We start from the raw sequence: 20,307 nt of genomic DNA, 5'->3' as shown, positions 1-20,307 counted from the left end.
TGGGTGGCGCAGTCGGTTAGGCGTCTGACTTCAGCCAGGTCACGATCTCGCGGTCCGTGAGTTCGAGCCCGGCGTCGGGCTCTGTGCTGGCAGCTCAGAGCCTGGAGCCTGCTTCCGATTCTGTGTCTCCCTCTCTCTGACCCTCCCCCGTTCATGCTCTGTCTCTCTCTGTCCCGAAAATAAATAAACGTTGAAAAAAAAATTTTTTTTAAAGATAAAAATTAATAAATCTCTAGCCAGACTCATTAAGAAAAAGAGAGGGCTCAAATGAATAAAGTCAGAAATGGAAGAGGAGAGGGTACAACTGACATCATGGAAATTCAAAGGCTCGTGAGATTACTATGAATACTTACACACCAACAAATTGGACAACCTACAAGCGGATAAATTCCTAGAACACCCAATCTTCTAAGACTGAATCACTAAGAAATAGAAAATCTGAAAATATCAATTACAAGTAATGAAACAATCAGTAATTTAACACCTCCCCCCCAAAAAGTCCCAAGACCAAGTGGCTTCACAGGTGAATTCTACTAAACATTTAAAGAAGTAGTACCTGTTCTTCTCAAATTATTCCAAAAACTTGAAGGAATGCTTCCAAATTCATTTTACGAGGCCAGCATAAACTGAGGACCAAAATGAAAGACACCATTAAAAAAAAAAAAAAAGTTATAGGCCAATTTACCTCATGAACATAGATAACAAAAGTCTTCAACAAAATATCAAGCCAAATGTAATAATATATTAAAAGGACCTTTACTAATGACCAAGTGGGTTTTATTCTAGTGATGCAAGGATGGTTCAACATCTGCAGATCAACATGATACACCACGTTAACAAAAGACAAAAATCACATGATTATTTCAATGGCTGCAGAAAAAGCATTTGACAAAATCTGACATCCTCAACATACTTCAAGGAACATATCTCAACATAATAAAGGCTATATATAACAAACCCACAGCAAACATCATATTCAAGAGTGAAATGCGAAAAGCTTTTCCTCTAAGATCAGGAACAACACAAGGATGCCCACTCTCACCTTTTACTCAACATAGTATTAGAATCCTAGCCACAGCAGTTAGGCATGAAAAAGAAATACAAGGCATCCAAGTTGGAAAGGAAGAAGTAAAACGGTCACTATTTGCAGATGACCTAACACTACATAAAGAAAACCCTCAAGACTCCACCAAAAAAACTATTTGAATAAATGAATTCAGTAGAGTTGCGGGATACAAAATTAACAGTTTCTGTGCACTAATATTAAGCTATCAGAAATTAAGAAAACAATCCCATTTACAATTGCATCAAATAGAATAAAATACCTGGAAATAAATTTAAGGTGAAAGACCTATAAGACTCTATGAAACACTGATGAAAGAAATTGAAGAGGACACAAATAAATGTAAGGATACCCTTGATCATGGATTGGAAGAAGTAATATTGTTAAAATGGCCATACTACCCAAAGCCATCTACATATTCAATACAATCCCTATCAACATGCCAATGGCATTTTCACAGAACTAAAATAAAGAATCCTAAAATTAGTATGGAACCATAAAAAACCTTCAATAGTCAAAGCAGTCTTGAGAAGGAAGAACAAAGCTGAAGGGGTCGTGCTCCCTGATTTCAAACTGTACTATAAAAGCTGCAGTAATCAAAACAGTATGGTAATTGCACAGAAGCAGACACATAGATCAATGAAATAGCTCAGAAAAAGACCCATTCACAGCTGCTGCGGCCTCTTCTTTAGTTCAGAAGGGGAAAATAAGGGAGAGTGAGATAGGAAGAAAATATAGGCTATTCAATTAATGTGGTCCATCAATCTATGACAAACGAGGCAACAATATACTAATGGAGAAAGACGGTCTCTTCAATAAATGGTGCTGGGAAAACTGGACAGCTACATGCAAGAGAATGAAGCTAGACCACTATCTTACACCATGTAGAAAAATTCAAAATGGATTAAAGACCTGAACATAAGATGTGAAATCATAAAACTCCCAGAAGAAAACCCTGGCAGTTGGCCCTGTGACATCAGCCTTATGAATATTTTTGAACTAGTCTCTTTAGGCAAGGGCAACAAAAGCTTTGAAATAAACAAGTAGGATTGTATCAAACTCAAAGGCTTCTACACAGCAAACGACAAAATGAAAAGGCAACCTACTGAAATGGAGAAAATATCTGCAAGTCATAGATCTTGCAATAAGGGATTGATATCCAAAACATATAAAAAAAAAAAAAAAACTTACACAACTTAATATAAAGAATTTTTTTGAACGGGCAAGGAATATGAATAAACATTTTTCCAAAGCAGATATGCACATAGACAACAGACACATGAAAAGATGACGCAATAGCACACTAGTCCTTAGAGAAATGCAAATCAAAACCACAACGGGTATTACTTCAGACCCATCAGATTGCTATTATGAAAAAGGATAAACAACAAGTGTTGGTGAGGATGCAGAGAAAAGGAAACCCTCATGCGCTGTTAGTGGGAATGTAAGTTGGGGCAGCCACTGTGGAAAACAGTACGGAGGTTCCTCAAAAAAATTAAAAATAGAAATAGCATGTGATACAATCATTCCACTTCTGGGTATTTACCTAAGAAAATGAAAACACTAATTCAAAAGAATGTATGTACCTACGTTTATTGAAGCATTATTTATAACACCTAAGACATGGAAGCAACCTAAGTGTCCACTGATAGATGAATGAAGAAAATGAGGTACACACACATGTACACACACACACACACACATGCACACTGAAATATCATTCAGCCATAAAAAAGAATAAAAACTTGCCATTTGTAACAACAGGCATGGAACTAGAGTATATTATGCTAAGTGAAATAAGTCAGACAAAATTCCATATGATTTCACTTTCATGTGGAATCTAAAAATAAAGCAGAACAGACGCATAGATACAAGAAATTGTTGGTTACCAGAAGGAGGGGTGAAGACGACTAAGAGCTACAAACGTCCAGTTAAAAAATAAGTCATGAGGGGGGTGCTTGGTTGGGTCAGTTGGTTGAGTATCTGACCCTTGAAATTTCATCTCAGGTCATGACCTCCTGGTTCATGGGATCGAGTCCCACACTGGGCTCTGTGCTGACAGCATGGAGCCTGCTTGGGATTCTCTCTCTCTCTCTTCCCCTCCCAGACTGACTCACTCTCTCTCAAAATAAATAAACTTAAAAAGTCATGAGGATGGGGCGCCTGGGTGGCTCAGTCGGTTAAGCGGCCGACTTCAGCTCAGGTCATGATCTCGCGGTCCGTGAGTTCGAGCCCCGCATCAGGCTCTGTGCTGACAGCTCAGAGCCTGGAGCCCGTTTCGGATTCTGTGTCTCCCTCTCTCTGACCCTCCCCCATTCATGCTCTGTCTCTGTCTCAAAAATAAACATTAAAAAAAAATTTTTTAAAAGTCATGAGGATGTGATGTGCAGTACAGAGAATATAATCAGTAATATCGTACTAACTTTGTGTGATAACAGATGTAACTAGACTTATCATGGGGATCATTTTGTAATGTATAAAGATATCAAGTCACTACAATATACACCCAGATATACTGTATGTCAATGATACCTCAATTTAAAAAAATTTTTTAATAAGAGTTTTAACCTATAAATAAACATGCAAAATTAATCTGATATGAACATATACCAACTCTGGTCAGTTACGATTTCAAAGCTAATTTTCAATAAAACTGGCCTACTTCAGTAAAAAACAAGAATTGAGAAGCAGAGTGATAAAACTTAGTTGATATAGATGGTTTTAATAAAAAGTTACTATAACTTAATATATTTATGTTACTAAACCACCTTCAGGCAAAATTACAGCCTATTTATATACCAGTCCAGAGTTAATTACTCTTGCAATACTTGCAAAATTAGTTCATCAGGAATTTCATCCACTCCACTATAATAACTGAGAAGACCATTCTCTGCAGCTTCTGCTAATTCAGCATCTTCGGTAGCTTCCAAAAAATAAGTATCATCAATGCCATTATCCCAGTCAGCATCGGAAGCTACACCTTTTGACAACGTACTAGATGGTGGTTTATGAGGATTCTCGGTTTCACTGTTCATTGTTTCAGTTACTGTGAACTCTTCTTCCTTTAGTTCAAAGGGGGAAAATAAGGGAGAGGGAGATAGGAAGAAAGTACAGGCGATTCAATGAGAATATGTGATGATTTCACTAAACAGTCGATCTATGTTAAAGTACTAAGTACAAAACCAGTTCTTGAACAGATACTAAAATAAATATGCTGGATGATATGGTCTTCAATACAGTCACCATGGGAATGAGTTCATTAATTCAAATGTTGTTGCCACTGTAACTCAGACACTTAACACTCTAAATTTGGAAATGCCCACAATTCCTCTGGTACATTCTTTTCAGTATTCACAGATGGGATTGGAACAATCGTAGATGGAGTTTTTTAAAAAGCAGACAGTGCAGCTCAAGCCAAATTAGAAAATACACCTGCTATCTTAAAAGGTTTAAAAGACTTGTTATCCTATTTATAAAGAATTTTAAGAATTAAGAACATGAATTTAAAAAACTGCTATAAATAGTTGAGACAATTGTCAAGATAGGGCTATACAGATTAGTGTATTAGATAACAGTATTGTTATGTACATTTTCTGAGTTTTAAAATTTTACCATATTTAAGAGTATCCTCATTCTCTAGTAATATACTTAAATGAAGAGATATAGGGTTTTGATGGCTGCAACTTCCCTTCAAGAGATCTGTTGTGGACTGTTACCCCAAATTCTTAAGTTGAAACCCGAACCCCCAATATCATGGTATTAGGAGGGAGGCCTTTGGGAAGTGATTAAGCACGAGGGTACAGCCCTTACGACTGGGATTAGAAACCTTACAAAAGGGACCCCAGAGAGCTCTTTCTTCCTCTGACATGCGAGGACTTGTCGCAGACTCTCAGTCTGGAGTTCTCTCTTGTCCAGCAAGAGAGCAGATGAAGAATTGAATACGAGAGAGGCTAATGTCCAGGAGGAGACAAGAGCCCCGAGTAAGGGACCTAGCTCCGTATTTATTAGGATTAGAAGGCTCGCATATGTGATAGACATGCAGAAACAAACAATAATTCAGTAACCATTAACTCCTGTGTGAGAGAAAAGGGGTTTTTGAAGATGTGTGGGGTTAGGGTCAAGACAAATCAAAATCTGGACACCGAGCAGACAGCTGTTTACTAAAGGCACCAGGCACCACATCTGTTTATCTTAACTTTTCTAGGGGCTAAGACAGAGCATGCTACCTCAGGGTTAACAAGGTGTTTTTCTCAATAATTAGCCCTGGGTGCTTTCACCCTGTGGCAGCTTTCCACCTCTACTTGTTCTCCTATGCTTTGGTCCTGTGGAAGCGGCTTTCCGCCCTAAGCCTTGTTAACTATTGGTGCAAGCTCGGAGAATTTTTAAACTTATCCCCCACAAGGATTCAGCGAGAAGGTGGCTCTCTATAACCCAGGAAGCCAACCAGACACCAAATCTGCCAGGGCCTTGACCTTAGACTTCCAGGCCTCCAGAACTGTGAGAAATAAACTTCTGTTGCTGATAAGCCATCCAGTCAGGGGCACCTGGGTGGCTCAGTTGGTTAAGTGTCCAACTCTTGTTTTCAGCTCAGGTCATGATCTCACGGTTTTGTGAGTTTGAGCCCCACGTCGGGCTCTGCTGAGAGCGCAGAGCCTGCTAGGGATTCTCTTTCTCTCTGCCCCTCCCCCACTTGCACTCTCTCTCAAAAATAAATAAAAACTAAACAACAACAACAAAAAGCCACCCAGCGTGTGGTATTCTTTATAGTAGCCTAAAATGACTAAGACAAAATTCATCAAAAATGTGTATGCGTACAGTAGAGGGAGAAACACAAATGTAACCAGTGTTAACAAAGGGCAACTCTAGGTGAAGAGAGAGTTTGTTGTCCTTGTACAACATTTCTATAGGACAGTTACCAACACTCGGTAACAGAAATACAAATAGTAAATCTGAAAGAAGTTCAACTTCCTTAAGACTGTAAGAAATGTAAACAAAAACAACTGAAATACCACTTTTGGCCAAATAGGTTGGTAAAGGTCAAAGGTAAAAATAAACAATGTTGGCAAAGGTGTAAACAGGTGCTCTCTTAAATTGTGAAGCCTAATTTTGTATCATTTTTATTGGTACCAACTGGTAATACATACTACTGAAAACATTTGTGATAGCTGAAGTAGGAAAAAAAAGCCTCTAACATAGTACGCATACTATGACTTTAAAAATATACACGGGAGCACCATAAATAGAAATTTCTGGAAGATCTACGCCAAAGCACTTACATCTGTTATCTCTGAGTGGTCAAATTATATGTGAGGAGGAGTTTTTCCCCTTTGGCTTTTCATGTATTTTCTAATTTTTTCTCAGAGTGACTGTGAATTATTTGGGTAAGTAGAGGTTTTTAACAGGAAAACGTTAATTTGGCAATCTAGCAATATCTACCAAAATTAAAAATGTATACACTCTTTGACATAATTTACTTCCAGAAATTCTCCCTACAGAAAGAGTTGTTTAAAGAAACACAAAGATGAGTATTTTGGTACACTTTGTAAAACAAAACATGAGAAACTTGTTAACTGTCTGGGAGCGGTTGGCTAGGTATCTATACAATTTCTTCCGCGGCAGTGACAGTGAGGTGCATCCTACCAGGTACGTGCTCACGAGGCACAATCACTACGGCACGCTCCTAAGTGAAAACTAAGTACTGCAGAGTGTGTTTAAAGGCTATGTGGACACGTCTGAACACTACTAATAGCTCACGGATACTGTTGTACCAAGAACTGATTACTAATGAGAAGGAAACTAAAACCTGCACTTACCTCCTTGAGCAGAAACAGGAGACCAACTTCAGCAGGTAATGGAAAACCTGAACAAGAAAAAGAGTAAAACTGTTTTATATAGACCTCCTATTTTCACTTGGTATAAATATAAAAATTAACAACTCACAGTCCGATTTGAAGTTTTCTGCTTTACATACAGGGTCATGACATTTTTGATACCAAACTTCATTTTTCAGATCAACCAAAATCCTTTATATTGAAAAAAATAGAAAGGAAAAAGAGTTACAACTTGATTCCCAGACTGGATGGAAAACAAAACTGATCTACATGCTGCTTACCAGAGAGGTGCCTAAGACTTAAAGATGCAGACAAGGTAGAAAGTAGAAGCATTGAAATAAATATACACCACCCAAAAGAAAACTGTGGTTGTCAAAGATAGCACACAAAATGGACTTTAGGGGAAAAATATATGTATATCTATATACATATAGATACATATACGATATATGTATAGATATGTATATACATGTATACATGTACATATACATGTACATATACATATACATGTATATGCATATCTATACGTATATCTATAGACAAAAGTTCTTCCAGGAAGACCTAATTCTCAACCTGTACCCACCAAATAAAAAAGCTTCAAAAATGCATAAGGAAAACTGATGGAACTCCAAGGATAAACAAATCTCCCATAAATCAAGATTTTAAAAAACATTCTTTTAGTATTTGATACAAATAGGCACAAAAAAACCCAGAAAGGATATAGAAAATTTGAATGACATAAATTAAAAAGCAATTACCAAGTTTGATGTAATAGGCATACATGAATATTGTTTCAGATAGTTGGAAGTTCTTTACACTCACATATAAAACAATTACAGGGGCATCTGGGTGGCTCAGTTGGTTAAGCGTCCAATCTTGGTTTTGACCCAGGTCATGATCTCACAGTTTGTGAGTTCTAGCTCCACGTCGGGCTCTGTGCAGTCCAGTGTGGAGCCTGCTTGGGATTCTGTCCCTCCCTCTCTCTCTGCCCCTCCCACATGCTCTCTCTCTAAATAAATAAATAAACACAAAACAATTATAAAAACTGACTGTGCCAGGTATCATGTTAATTTCACTGAATTTAAAAAAAGTATTCATACAACACATCTCTGACCACAAAGCAAACTGTTTAGAAATAAATATTAGAAAAATAGCTAATAGAAACACATAACTTGGAAATGAAAAACTTTTTTTTTTTTTTTATCATTCTGAATTGTTCTATTTTGTTCTTTTCACTCTAAGAAGGTAGTCTTACTCAGAGAATGACAGCTGGTCAATTTATTCGTAAGATATTTATCCATACTTATCTAGAGTTTTCAGAGGCTACTGGACCAGTCAGCTATTCTAAACTTTTATGTTAAATATGGACATTTTCCCAATACTGCTCTTAAGTTATAGCTCATTTACCTTCTTCCTTAAGAACTGCACAGGCTTGTTTTAAATAGTTGAAACGTCTGTAATACACTATAGAGTTTGCTTAGAGGCACTCTGTTAATGCTCTGGTGTGGCCAGAGGAAAAGCAAGCATTATTAAATATGAATGCAATCCTTACCAACACAAATTGAACCTTTTTTTTTTTTCAATAAAAAAGCTAGCCCAGAAAAGTGTCTTATTCCACAAAGATTTATCATTTCCAAATCACAGTGAAGGGAAGTAAGTGATTTCCCAATTTTGTTTTCTATTCTGTGTCTCAGAGATGCCTCACTAAAAACTGGTATCTGACAGAGTAACATTTGCAGAATGTAATATTGTAGTGACACCACTCACATTGATTGTTAGACATATTAAACTTAGAATATTAAATGGTTACATCCTGTTTATATAGAACATTGGTCCAATAACAAAAATAGAGAACAGCAGCTGGAAATATATCTCATTCAGTATTCATTCCATTATGTTCTATAGATAAGTCCTTTTCTCATATGGAAATCTGCTGGCAATTAAATTATGATATTTTTCCCAGCTACTGTATGAAGAAAATGCCGAAGGCCATCATGTACAGCACACTGCGACGTAAGGACTCTTCCGTTCACCAATTCTGGCGCACTTCCAAAATATACCCAACAATCCAGTTTTATTTCTGTCTAGGAGGCCGGGTGCCAAGGATAGGATATAAGCACAGGTACATATAAGCAGCAAGATTACAGTCAATAGACTCTGGAAACCGAAAACGGTAGACATAGTGAGGCTAGTGAAGCCCCAGCCACATCTGAAAAACATTTCTAAATAACCAATTACTGAAGGAAAAATCATGATGGAAATTAGAAAATGGAACTGAATGCAATTGAAAATACGTATTAAAATATGTGAAATAGAGCTAAAACGATCTTTAGAAAAAGCTTATTTACATAAAAGAATAGCTGAAGACCAATAAGTAACTAACTTGGGAAATGAACAATAGAATAAACTCTAATAAAATAAAAGGCAGGAAGTAAGCAAAAATTTAAATGTTTGTTTATTTTGAGAGCAAGTTCCACACTGTTTATTTTGGAGCAGGCTCCACGCTCTCAGCACAGAGCCAGACCCATGGGTCAAACTCACGAACCATGAGATCATGACCCGAGCTGAAATCAAGAATCGGATGCTTAACCGGTTGACTGAGGCACCGAGGTGCCTCAAGAAGCCAAAATGTAAAAGAATCAACAAGGCCAATGAGAAGACTAATACAATTCTTGCCAGATTGATCAAAAAATAAAAAAGGTAAAGACATAAGTGTTATTCAAAATTTAGTGCAGCTGTAACTACAAATGTAGAATATACTAAAAATTTAAGAATATTATGAACAATTTCTGACAGTAACATTAAGCATTTTGGTAAAATAGACAAAGTACTAGATAAAAAGACACCCAACTAAGCAAACTTAAAAAGTTATGAAGAACCTGAACAATCCTAATAAACGCATTAATGCTGCAGTTCCCAAACTTCACATCAAACTGTCCCAGGGTCATGAAGAATATTTACATGTTCCTAAGGGCAACTGTGATACTTGACATCCGTCATGCGCCCTGCAAACTACTTGCTTACGGTTCACAGCCTCAGAACTGTAGCAGCCTTCATTCCTTTCGGTCCTGTCCTGTCTGTGTAGAGCTGAGGTTTTTGGTGGTGACTGGGATAAAAAGGACCACTAACCTCAATGCGGAATAAGACAGAACCGTGGGGGTGACAGTGTCCAAACTAATTCCAAGGTTTACGAGGTTATGTGATGCTCAGTACGACATATATCCCATTAATAAGTATCCGTATTTGAGAATTAGTCAAAAGGGGGGGCGCCTGGGTGGCTGTGTTGGTTGAGTGTTCGACTCTTCATTTTGGCTCATGTCATGATCTCATAGTTCATGGGATTAAGCCATGCGTCGGGCTCTGTGAGGACAGCACAGAGCCTGCTTGGGATTCTCTCTCTCCTTCTCTCTCAAAGTAAATAAACAATTTTTAAAAAGGGGGAGGCACATGGGTGGCTCAGTCAGTTAAGCGTCCGACTCTTAATTTCAGCTCAGATCTTGATCTTGCGGTTCTTGAGTTCCAGCCCCACGTCGGGCTCCATGCTGTCAGTGTGGAGCCTGCTTGGGATTCCCTCTCTCCCTGTCTGCCCCTCCCCAACTCGCATGCTCTCTCTCAAAAAGATAAACTTTAAAACAAAAAATAAAATTAAAATTAAAAAATTCTTTAAAAAAACAAAAAAAAGACGATCATCTTATGATAATGATTTACTGGTAAACATAGATCCATAGAGTAAAAAATTAGAAAGATATACCAAAATTACAACCACAGTTATCACTGGTTCTGGGCCTATGGGTAATCTTTTCTTTGTGCTATTCTACGTGATAGCTTTTGTGCATTGAGCATATAATTTTTGAAATGTTATTTTTTTTTAACTGGGTTAACCTACATATGTAAGTATAGCACTGAGTCATGCTACCCAATGTATTCACTAGCTTCCTAGCAGAACTTCACAGTCTTTTCTCATGTCTGGCACACGTGCTATTTACACTTGATATACAGAAGTCTCAGCTTTGTGTTAAATATAAAACATAGCAAAACTTTCCATATCATAACCAGTAACTGCTGGGTTTCTGTCTTATCCCTATTCTAACCATACCTTTGTATTATCTAAAATTCTTTTTTTTTTTAAGTTTATTTACTTTGAGCGAGAGAGACGGAGACAGAGAGAGACCGAGAGCATGCACAAGTGGGGGAGGAACAAAGAGAGACAGAGAATCCCAAGCAGGGTCCTCATTGTCAGTGTAGGGCCCAATGCGGGGCTCAAACTAACGAACCGCAAGATCATGACCTGAGCTGAAATCTTGAGTCAGATGCTGAACCAACAGACACCCAGGTGCCCCTGTATTATCTAAAATTCTATTTCTGGTTTCACTTCATCCTTCACTCCCTCTCCTTTTGCCAGGGGGATTTTACAGAAAACTCCTAAAACAGGGCCTGGTGCATACAGCAAGCATTCAATAAATATTTGTTCCTCTCAATATCATTCTTTGTCTTGAACATGTTAACCTTAATTCCAACTCTTAGCACCGAAGAGTTTCCTTTTCACCCAAGTTTGCTTGATTCAATTTACTCCCTAACATGTCAAGGACCAATGGAAACAGACAAGGGAGAGATACTTCCTTCCTCCTGTCTACTGCCTCTAATTTCTTTCTAGCCCCACTCAATTCTACCTTACTCTTCTCAAGATTATACTATCTAATGGATTATTTTACCAAATAAAGTACAGATGAAAATGACATGTGCTAAGGTGATAATTAAGTTGGTCAAATTAAATATTTTCAAGCATAAACCAAATACAGTATCTGATGTAACTACATTCATTATAAGAACAAAATCATGTTTATATTCTCAACTGTAAAAATTATAAAAATTTAAAACGTAATGTTGGTTAAATACATGGAACTCAATAAACAACATTACCTACATGATATTATTGCTCTTGTGCGCTCTTCTGATGTTTTCACACCAGCGATATTTACAAATATCATAAACCAGTAACTCTTCTGGGAAAAAGTAGCTCCAACGCCGAATTCCTAAAATGCAAATAATGTTTCTGAAGTTATTATAACTCCATCATATTACAGTGAATAAGGAATAAGATTATCTTTACCTCCTTGAATGCCATTTTTATTCACCAAAGAAAGAACAAATTGATCAATTTCAGGGTAGGGCGAACAATGAAAACCCTCAATGTTTTCTGCTGCAACAGAGAGAAAAATTCATTATAATTAAAGTGGATAAAAGCTGAAGAGTTAAATTTTAAGATGTTCTTTAGTACAATTACACGTTTCGGGAACTCTCCAGGTCCCTCCCCCCGCCCCACCATTTCTCCATTTGTCTTTTAGTCAGTCATGGGTTCTGGCTTATCCTACAAGTAAGTAATATTCAAACCTCTCAATTAAGTCCAATGTTAACTAATTTTCACAAGAAGCACCTATAATCATTCTGATTGCTTTCTGCATTCTTACAAAGAGAAAAGCAACCCCTTACACCCCGGAGCTGGCCTACTCCTATCAGCTCGGCCTTGGTGTTGTGACAAACAGGCTGGGCACACACGGCTCAGCCCTGTATTTTCCTGCTGATGAGTAACCATTTCACAGAATTTCAACATCACATAAGGTCACTCTGTGGCCAAGATGATTCAAGACAAAAATAAGAGCGCTCTGCAATCACAAACAAAACATGAACTATTTCCAAACCACAAAAATGACTAAACGCCACCCATCTTATTCATAACGGGGGCTGCTTTGCCAATTCTAGCTTTAGTCCCACTGTAGTCTGCCTTCCTTCTAGATAAACTTGATGAAGATAGTCAAGCGCAGAATTGTCTCTGACAGTACCCAGCTGAAAACAAATCCACGCTGCCTTGGACACTCCTCAAAACACCCAACTCAAGCCTGAATCCTAGAAGTCGTTTCTAACACCCTTTTACTGAGCTGCCCCCACAGATCCCGGTGGTACGTGTTTTCCACACATAACACACGCCACTGGTTCACTGCAGGTGTGCTCTCCCGGAACCTTCAGCCATAGGGCTCTGACAATTTGGTTATATTTTGTATCTAAGAATCTACTGGAATAATTTACAATCATTTACTTAAACTCTCACTTCATCTTTAAACACAGAATTATCTACTTTTCTTAAAATAAAGCCTGTATTGGGGCGCCGGGGTGGGTCAGTCGGTTGAGTGTCTGACTCTTGATGTTGGCTCAGGTCATGATCCCAGGGTCGTGGAATCAAGCCCTGAGTCAGGCTCTGCTCTGAGAGTGAAGGCTGATTACAGACTTTCTCCCTTTCTCCCTCTGCCACTCTCCCCCACTGTGTTCTCTGTCTCTAAATAAATAAATAGGGGCACCTGGGTGGCTCAGTCGGTTAAGCGACAGACTCTCAGGTGTTCACTCTCTCTCTCTCCCTCCCATTCTCAAAATAAATACACTTTTGTAAAAAAAGTGTGCAAACAAACAATGCCTATATTTCACTTACAAAAATAATATACATAATTGGAGAAACTTTGGAAAATATATTAAAGCAGAAATGAGAGAAATAAACTCCAAATCAGTATCTAGAAATAACTGTTAAACAAGAAGAAAATAAGCATAAGAAAATGTTACCCATGTTTTTAATGAAGCTGTAATCATACCTCCCAATTTCAGAGGCTACTTTTTCTCTTATAAATGGACATTTCCCATGTTATATTGGTTTTTATAAATTCTATAAATTGGTTATAGAGTATGTTATAGGATGTAACCAATGCCATTTTGTTTTACATTTAGATTTGTTTCCAGTTTTTCACTGCTATAAATAATGATAATCCAAAATGCATTTACAAAATTGTTTACGGGAGAATACACGAAATCCCAGAAAAAAACATCTTATGTGTTTCAATATAAAAATGAAGGACACGCATGAAAACCATGCAGCCATTAAAAGAACAGGGAAATGCAAGGGAAATCTCCACGGGGTTCCATGGAAACTGATGGTGGCTACCCATCTTTGGTTGTGGACAGAAGGGAAGAGGACTTTTAGGTTTTTCTTTTTATTTTTGAGACAGTGTGAGCAGAGGAAGGGCAGTGAGAGGGAGACACAGAACCTGAAGCAGGCTCCAGGCTCTGAGCTGTCAGCACAGAGCCTGACATGGGACTCAAGGTCACAGACTGTGAGATCATGACCTGAGCTGAGGTCATATGCTTAACCGACTGAGCCACCCAGGCCCCCCTAGGTTTTTCTTTTAATAATGGTTTATTTCTACCAACAATCTACTCTATTTTCCCATTTCCTGCCCCCCAAACCATCATATGATGAAACTTAGTGAATACACTTTAAAAATTATCTTTTCTTGGGGAGCCTGGGTGGCTCAGTCAGTTAAACATCCAACTTCTGCCCAGGTCATGATCTCGCAGTTCATGAATTCAAGCCCCACGTCAGGCTCTGTGCTGACAGCTTAGAAACTGGAGCCTACTTCAGATTCTGTGTCTCCCTCTCTCTATTCCTCCCCTGCTCACGCTTTCTTAAAAAATAAACATTAAAATTTAAAAAAAATAATAAAAATTCAAAAAATAAAAAATATAAATATCTTTTCTTTACACTTTTTCCCTTTTGGATAGAAACTAAGTTGTTTTAAAGGATCAGTAGATACTGAGGCACCTGTGTTGGTTACAGGTTGTAATCAGTTGGTTGTCTGATTCTTGGTTTCATCTCAGGATATGATCTCATGGCTCATGAGTTCAAGCCCCTCGTTGGTGCAGAGCCTGCTGGGATTCTCTCTCTCCCCCTCTCTCTGCCCCTCCCCTAATAGCTCTCTCTCTAAATAAATAAAGTCTAAAAAAAATAATAAATGATCAGTAGATATGAATACTGAAGATTTAAAATCTTCAAGGCAAAACAGACTTTGTATCCTTAAATTTTCATAGGAAATTGTTCTCTTAAAATTACCTTTAGTGTTGGTGCTGCTAAAATATTCAATTCGTTTTTCTTTATTTTGAGATGTGTCACATGTCAGAATTCGTAAAGTGTCTGAGAATCTGAAGAAAACAGGTGAAAGAAACAGTTAACATTACGTAAGAATTAAAGAGACATGGCTACGGAAAGGAGACTGAATTTCAAATAGTTCCACATTAAAATCCTTTGTTCAACAGCTAATTGTTCTAGGACAATCAAGCCACATTTGCCTACAAAAACACCAATCCTATCCATATAGAAAAGAGTAGTTTGGTGATCACTTAAAATACTTTCTTTGGGCTGCCTGGGTGGCTCAGTCAATTGAGCATCTGACTCTTGACTCTTGATTTTGGCTCAGTTCATGATCCAGGTCGTGGGATCAAGCCTTGCATCAGGCTCTGCGCTGAGCAACTGAGCGTGGAACCTGCTTGGGATTCTCGCTCTCTCCCTCTGCCCCTCTCCACCTCTCTCCCTCTCTCTCTCTCTCTCTAAAATAAATTTTTAAAAATTAAAATACTTTCTTCAACCACAGAGTGAACCAGAGGACTCCGGGACTGCTAAAGCTATAGAATGAAGTACAATTCTATTCTCCAAACATACAGAGCCTTTGACATTTTTGTTACAATGATTTGAAAAGAGTGAATAAGTCTAAAAATAATTTGAAAAGTGTGGAAAAAAAAAGAAGGAAGGAGGGATGAGAGCAAAGGAAAAAATGAATTAAAGTTAACTGACAGACTCATAGCCATAAAGAATTTAGCCTTTATTTCAGGAAGAGAAATACTTATTTACTTGGCTACACAAAAGAAAATTAAGGAAACCCCATTGAGAAGAACTCTCCACTTGTATGAAATTAATACCGAAACTACAAAAGAAATAGGATTTGGTAATCAGGAGACGACTTCAGGCTGTATTAGAGGCCACTCCTGTGCCAACCACAGTGATACAATTCTTACACTTACCACTGTACTTCCAGAATCTCAGGAACAGCTGCTAACAACTAACACTTACCCAGCAGACATCGCGTGCCAGGCCCAGCTATAATTTTGTGTGTACCTCTTCCCTCATTTAATCTTCACAACTCCCTAAGACAGGTGTTAATATTATTTCCATTTTAAAGGTAAGGAAACTAAGACCCTGACATTACTTCTGACAAATGTAACTCAGTTGGTTAAGCATCCGACTTCAGCTCAGGTCAGGATCTCACAGCTTGTGAGTTCGAGCCCCGCGTGGGGCTCTGGGCGGTCAGCTCCAAGCCTGGAGCCTGCTTCGGATTCTGGGTCTCCCTCTCTCTCTCTGCCCCCCTCCAGTTTGTGTGCTGTCTCTCTCTCAAGAACACAGAAACATTAAAACAAATTTTAAGTTTTCATTACAACTAACTGTTGCAAATTACTAACTTGGAAGATATTCATGATTTAATGTCGAGTGGATAAAACAACAGATATAACCACATAAATAATGATCTCAACTATTTTTTGAATGAAGGACGTATATAAGTATGTATGAACATGCATATATGAAAAGTAGATATTAACAGTAACTCTATTTGCACATGGAACAGGTTTAATTTTCTTCTTTATAAAAATACGTTACCCTAGAATTTTGAGAACTTCCTTTTCCTTAAGTTAGAATGAATTTACCCAACTCATATTATAGTACTATCCAATGCTGTTCACTGCTTAATAAGCATTCACGAATATGCAACAGTTTGATGTTGGTACTATATACTATCTACCTGACATTGCTGACCAAAGAAGACAGGAAACATTGATTTTCTTCAGATACAGTCTCCGAATGTTTAGGAAAAAACTTGTTATCTTCAGCAATCTCCAAAGCCACGTGCTTCCCTATCTTCGATGATTTATACAGCCGAAAGTTTCTATTTCTTGTATAAACTCCTATGTCAAAAGTTAATAAGAATAATTACGAACGCACGTTTTCAGCCATTTGGTTTTATAGTCAGCAAACATTAGATTCCTTTGGTATGGCGTTCTTAGGGAAACCAGTGCTTCCAGTCCAACATGGCAACATTGGAAGAGCCTGAATTCACCTCCTCGGGTGAACACCCCAAATCTGTAGCTATATATGGAACAATCTCCTCTGAAAAACAGCCTAAAAGCCGGCCAACTGACTCCTTCTGCGTGGAGGATGAGTCGGACAGCCCGTCAAGGCAGATAGGAGAGGCTGAGACAACCTCACCGCAAGCCCCACGCCCACCATTGGGAGGGAATTCAAACCCGGAGCTTCTCCCTGAAAGGCAGAGGAGTCATGCCTCACACACCTCACAGCGCAACGTTTAAGACCTGAGCCTAGGAGATGAGCCCCAGGAACATACGGCTTGGAAGACCAGCCGGGCTGGGGCCTAGGAGACCTGCGGGCCGTGGCGAACTGGGGAAGAAAGACTCCTTCAGGGCCTGTGTGCAGACTCACGCACCCCAGGGCCGAGTGCAGAAGTAGCTCTCCGAAAAGCACCCAGGGTTTATGTAAAAGAGGCTCATTTCCCAACTTTCAAGTGTTGGACTGAGAGACCTTCTTCAGAGACAGAGGTGGCCGGTGCCATCTTCTCTGCTTTGCTAAATCCGGCGGGCGCCATCTTTTTTCTGGTGCCCATCTTTTCTCCTTTCTCCCCCCCTTTCCAGCGAGTACCATCTTTGCAAGCCCCTCTGCCCCCCTCCAGCCGGGGGACACAATCTTTGGCTCCCCGCCTGCCGTGCTCCAGACCACCAGTATCTGCTGGAGGAAAGCGTCTACTCGCATCTGGTGCCGCAGTTTTACATCCGCCGAACGGTTTGCCAGGTAACCCCCTCGATCACCTGGCTTTAAAGGCCCGGGAGGCTTGCGTTCCTGGGTCCACAGGACTCTAACAACCGGAGGCACAGTTCTCGGTAGACCACCAGTCCCAGGCCATGGTACTGAGAGCAGACTGAAACCCATCCCCAGTTTCTGACAGGCCGATTTCGTGTGCCCGAGGGGCAGGCTTCTGCTGTGGCACACTCCCCGGGGCCTACAGAAGGGCTCTCAGGGAACGGAGTCCAGGGGACCTAATTTTTGCACTCTCCCTCTGCCTCACTCCAGCTCACTGGTATCTTCCAGAAAGGAGCTTATGCCCTTTGCTTGGTGCCCTGATTTTCGCAGTTGCAGCCTGGGGACTCCTCTCTGTCACCTGGCTCTGCTGGCTGGTGGGACTTACCCTCACAGGTCCTACAGAACTGTCATCCATGGAGAAAGGGCTCTTAAACAGCGGGCGTCCCTAGGGCACAGTGAGGCAACAGACCCAGGAGCTCAGTCAGCTCAGTCCCTCTGTACAAGAGCCTGCCAGCTAGCTTCTCCTCACAGGAGCCTAACTGAACACACATCCAGGGGCTAATTGGAAACCTTTCCTGAGACCTTGGAGGGTGGGCACCATTCTCCTCCTGGCTTTTGCTGTGTCTCACGGCACCAGCATCTCTCAGAGGGGAGCTTCTGTATGTGTCTGGTGCCCCAGTTTTGACCTCTGGTACCCTGCTTTTCGTGGCCGCCTCCCAGGGCCTAACCCTCGATCACCCGGCCCTGGGGGTCATGGGACTGTAACGGTCAGGGAGACAGTTCTGAGATGGCGACCACCACCGGCGCACCGCAAACACAGCGGATTGAAACACCCCCAGCCTCTCTGGGAAAGACGCCTAACTGCTGGTCCCGGAGCTTCAGCCTGAGGGGCAGTCTTCAAGTTTGGCATACATCTAGAAGCTACAGAGCTGCTCGCAAGGAACGTAGCCAGAGGCGCTATCTGTGTACTCTCCTTCTACCTCACAATCGCTCCCCAGGATCTCTCAGAAAGAAGGTTACATGCTCAACAAGTCCTGATTTTTACAACTGCCACCGTGGGCACCTCCATATGACCTGGCCGTGCTGGTCAGCGGGACTTACGCTTGTAGTCCAATACAACTGCACATGCTTTCCATTCCTTAAAAGCTGCTGCCATGGGGCATCTGGGTGGCTCAGTAGGTTAAGCATCTGACTCTTGGTTTCAGCTCAGGTCATGGTCTCACGGTTCATGAGTTCCAGCTCCATGTCAGGCTCCAAGCCACCAGTGTGGATTCTCTCTGTCTCCCTCTCTCTGCCCCTACCCCACTCAAGCATTCTCTCTCAAAATAAATAAATAACCATTAAAAAAAAAAAAAAAAAAAAAAAAAAGCAAGCAAGCAAGCAAGCTGTTGCCTGAGGGTCTGGCTTCCAATCAGCCTGAATCTAGGTGTTAAATGAGATCCTCCCCTTTGGGACATTAACTGGTCCTGGAATACCCCGAAGTACTGGGAGCTATTAAAAATAAAACAGGCTGCTTGCAAAATTACAAAAGTTTGAGAAACAACCAAGAGCTAGGACAGGGTTGAAGGATAGATTTCATCTCCTTCTCAGGCCAACTCTTCAAGACCACTAGGGATGCTAGTTCACCTAATGCAGGGAAACAAACAGAGTCAAGCAAAATGAAGAACAAAGGACCAAGTTCCAAACAAAAAAGCAATTTAAAACTCTTTAAAAACCTTTATGAAATGGAGATAAGGAATTTATCTGATAAAGAATTCAAACTAATGGTCATAAAGATGTTCACCAAATTCGGGAGAACACAGTGAGAACGTCAACAAAAAGAAAATATAAGAAAGTACCCAACAGAAGTCACAGGGCTGAAAATGCAAAAACTGACGTGAAAAATACACTGTAGGGGTTCAACCTAGCTAACTAGATGAAGCAGGATCAATGAATTCAAAGACAGGATAGAGGAACTCACCCGGCAGAGCCGCAAAAAGAGAAAAGAATGAAATAAAGTGAAGACAGCTTAAGAGGCTTAGAAGACAACACCAAGCAGGCCAACATTCACATTAAATGAATCCCAGAAGGAGAAAGGGCCAGAAAACTTATTTGAAGAAATAGTAACTGAAAACTCCAATAACCTGGGTAAGGAAAGACCTACAGATCCAGGAAGGACAGTGAGTTCTAAATGAAATAAATGCAGAGACCCCACACCAAAACACATTATAAAATGTCAGAAGTTAAAAAAAAAAAAGAGAGAGAGAACCTTAAAGGCAACAAGAAAAAACAAACAAACAAAACGAAACAAAACCTTGTTACATACCAGGAAAACCCCATGTGACTATGAGCACATTTTTCAGCAGAAATGCTACAGGCCAGAAGAACATATTCAAAGTGCACGTGATGCTCATGGGTCGGAAGAATATTGTTCAAATGTCAATACTACCCAAAGCTATCTACACATTCAATGCAATCCCAATCAAAATTGCACCAGCATTCTTCTCGAAGCTAGAACAAGCAATCCTAAAATTCATATGGAACCACAAAAGGCCCCGAATAGCCAAAGTAATTTTGAAGAAGAAGACCAAAGCAGGAGGCATCACAATCCCAGACTTTAGCCTCTACTACAAAGCTGTAATCATCAAGACAGCATGGTATTGGCATAAAAACAGACACATAGACCAATGGAATAG

The 20,307-nt window shown here is 39.8% G+C and overlaps 2 protein-coding genes across 12 annotated transcripts in view; both read right to left on the bottom strand.

The window, feature by feature from the left end:
- Positions 1-3,765: 3,765 nt before the first annotated feature.
- The window catches only part of PRIMPOL (primase and DNA directed polymerase), a 57,731-nt gene continuing 41,189 nt past the window's right edge, over positions 3,766-20,307 (bottom strand). For 7 of the 11 annotated variants that reach the window (XM_045453106.1, XM_045453058.1, XM_045453051.1 and 4 more), the window contains 7 exons: positions 16,563-16,725; positions 14,825-14,913; positions 12,005-12,094; positions 11,819-11,927; positions 7,004-7,086; positions 6,877-6,923; positions 3,766-4,125 (listed from right to left, as the gene is read on the bottom strand). In XM_045453106.1, the coding sequence (XP_045309062.1) occupies positions 3,877-4,125; positions 6,877-6,923; positions 7,004-7,086; positions 11,819-11,927; positions 12,005-12,094; positions 14,825-14,913; positions 16,563-16,725 (830 nt within the window). In that variant the 3' untranslated portion in view covers positions 3,766-3,876. The remainder of the gene's footprint in view (positions 4,126-6,876; positions 6,924-7,003; positions 7,087-11,818; positions 11,928-12,004; positions 12,095-14,824; positions 14,914-16,562; positions 16,726-20,307) is intronic. The other 4 variants (XM_045453089.1, XM_045453073.1, XM_045453083.1 and 1 more) reach the window with 2 other exon arrangements.
- LOC123585218 (protein kish-A-like) overlaps positions 8,777-20,307 on the bottom strand; it is a 29,867-nt gene continuing 18,336 nt past the window's right edge. The window contains exons 3-5 of the mRNA XM_045453159.1: positions 18,134-18,139; positions 17,549-17,560; positions 8,777-9,103 (exon numbers count right to left, since the gene is read on the bottom strand). Coding sequence (XP_045309115.1) covers positions 8,887-9,075 — 189 coding nt within the window. The 5' untranslated portion in view covers positions 9,076-9,103; positions 17,549-17,560; positions 18,134-18,139 and the 3' untranslated portion in view covers positions 8,777-8,886. The remainder of the gene's footprint in view (positions 9,104-17,548; positions 17,561-18,133; positions 18,140-20,307) is intronic.

The sequence above is a fragment of the Leopardus geoffroyi genome, chromosome B1 (assembly GCF_018350155.1).
Source record: "Leopardus geoffroyi isolate Oge1 chromosome B1, O.geoffroyi_Oge1_pat1.0, whole genome shotgun sequence".
Classification (NCBI taxonomy): domain Eukaryota; kingdom Metazoa; phylum Chordata; class Mammalia; order Carnivora; family Felidae; genus Leopardus; species Leopardus geoffroyi.
Note: the sequence above shows the minus strand (reverse complement) of the source record. Positions and strands in the feature narration are given on the sequence as shown.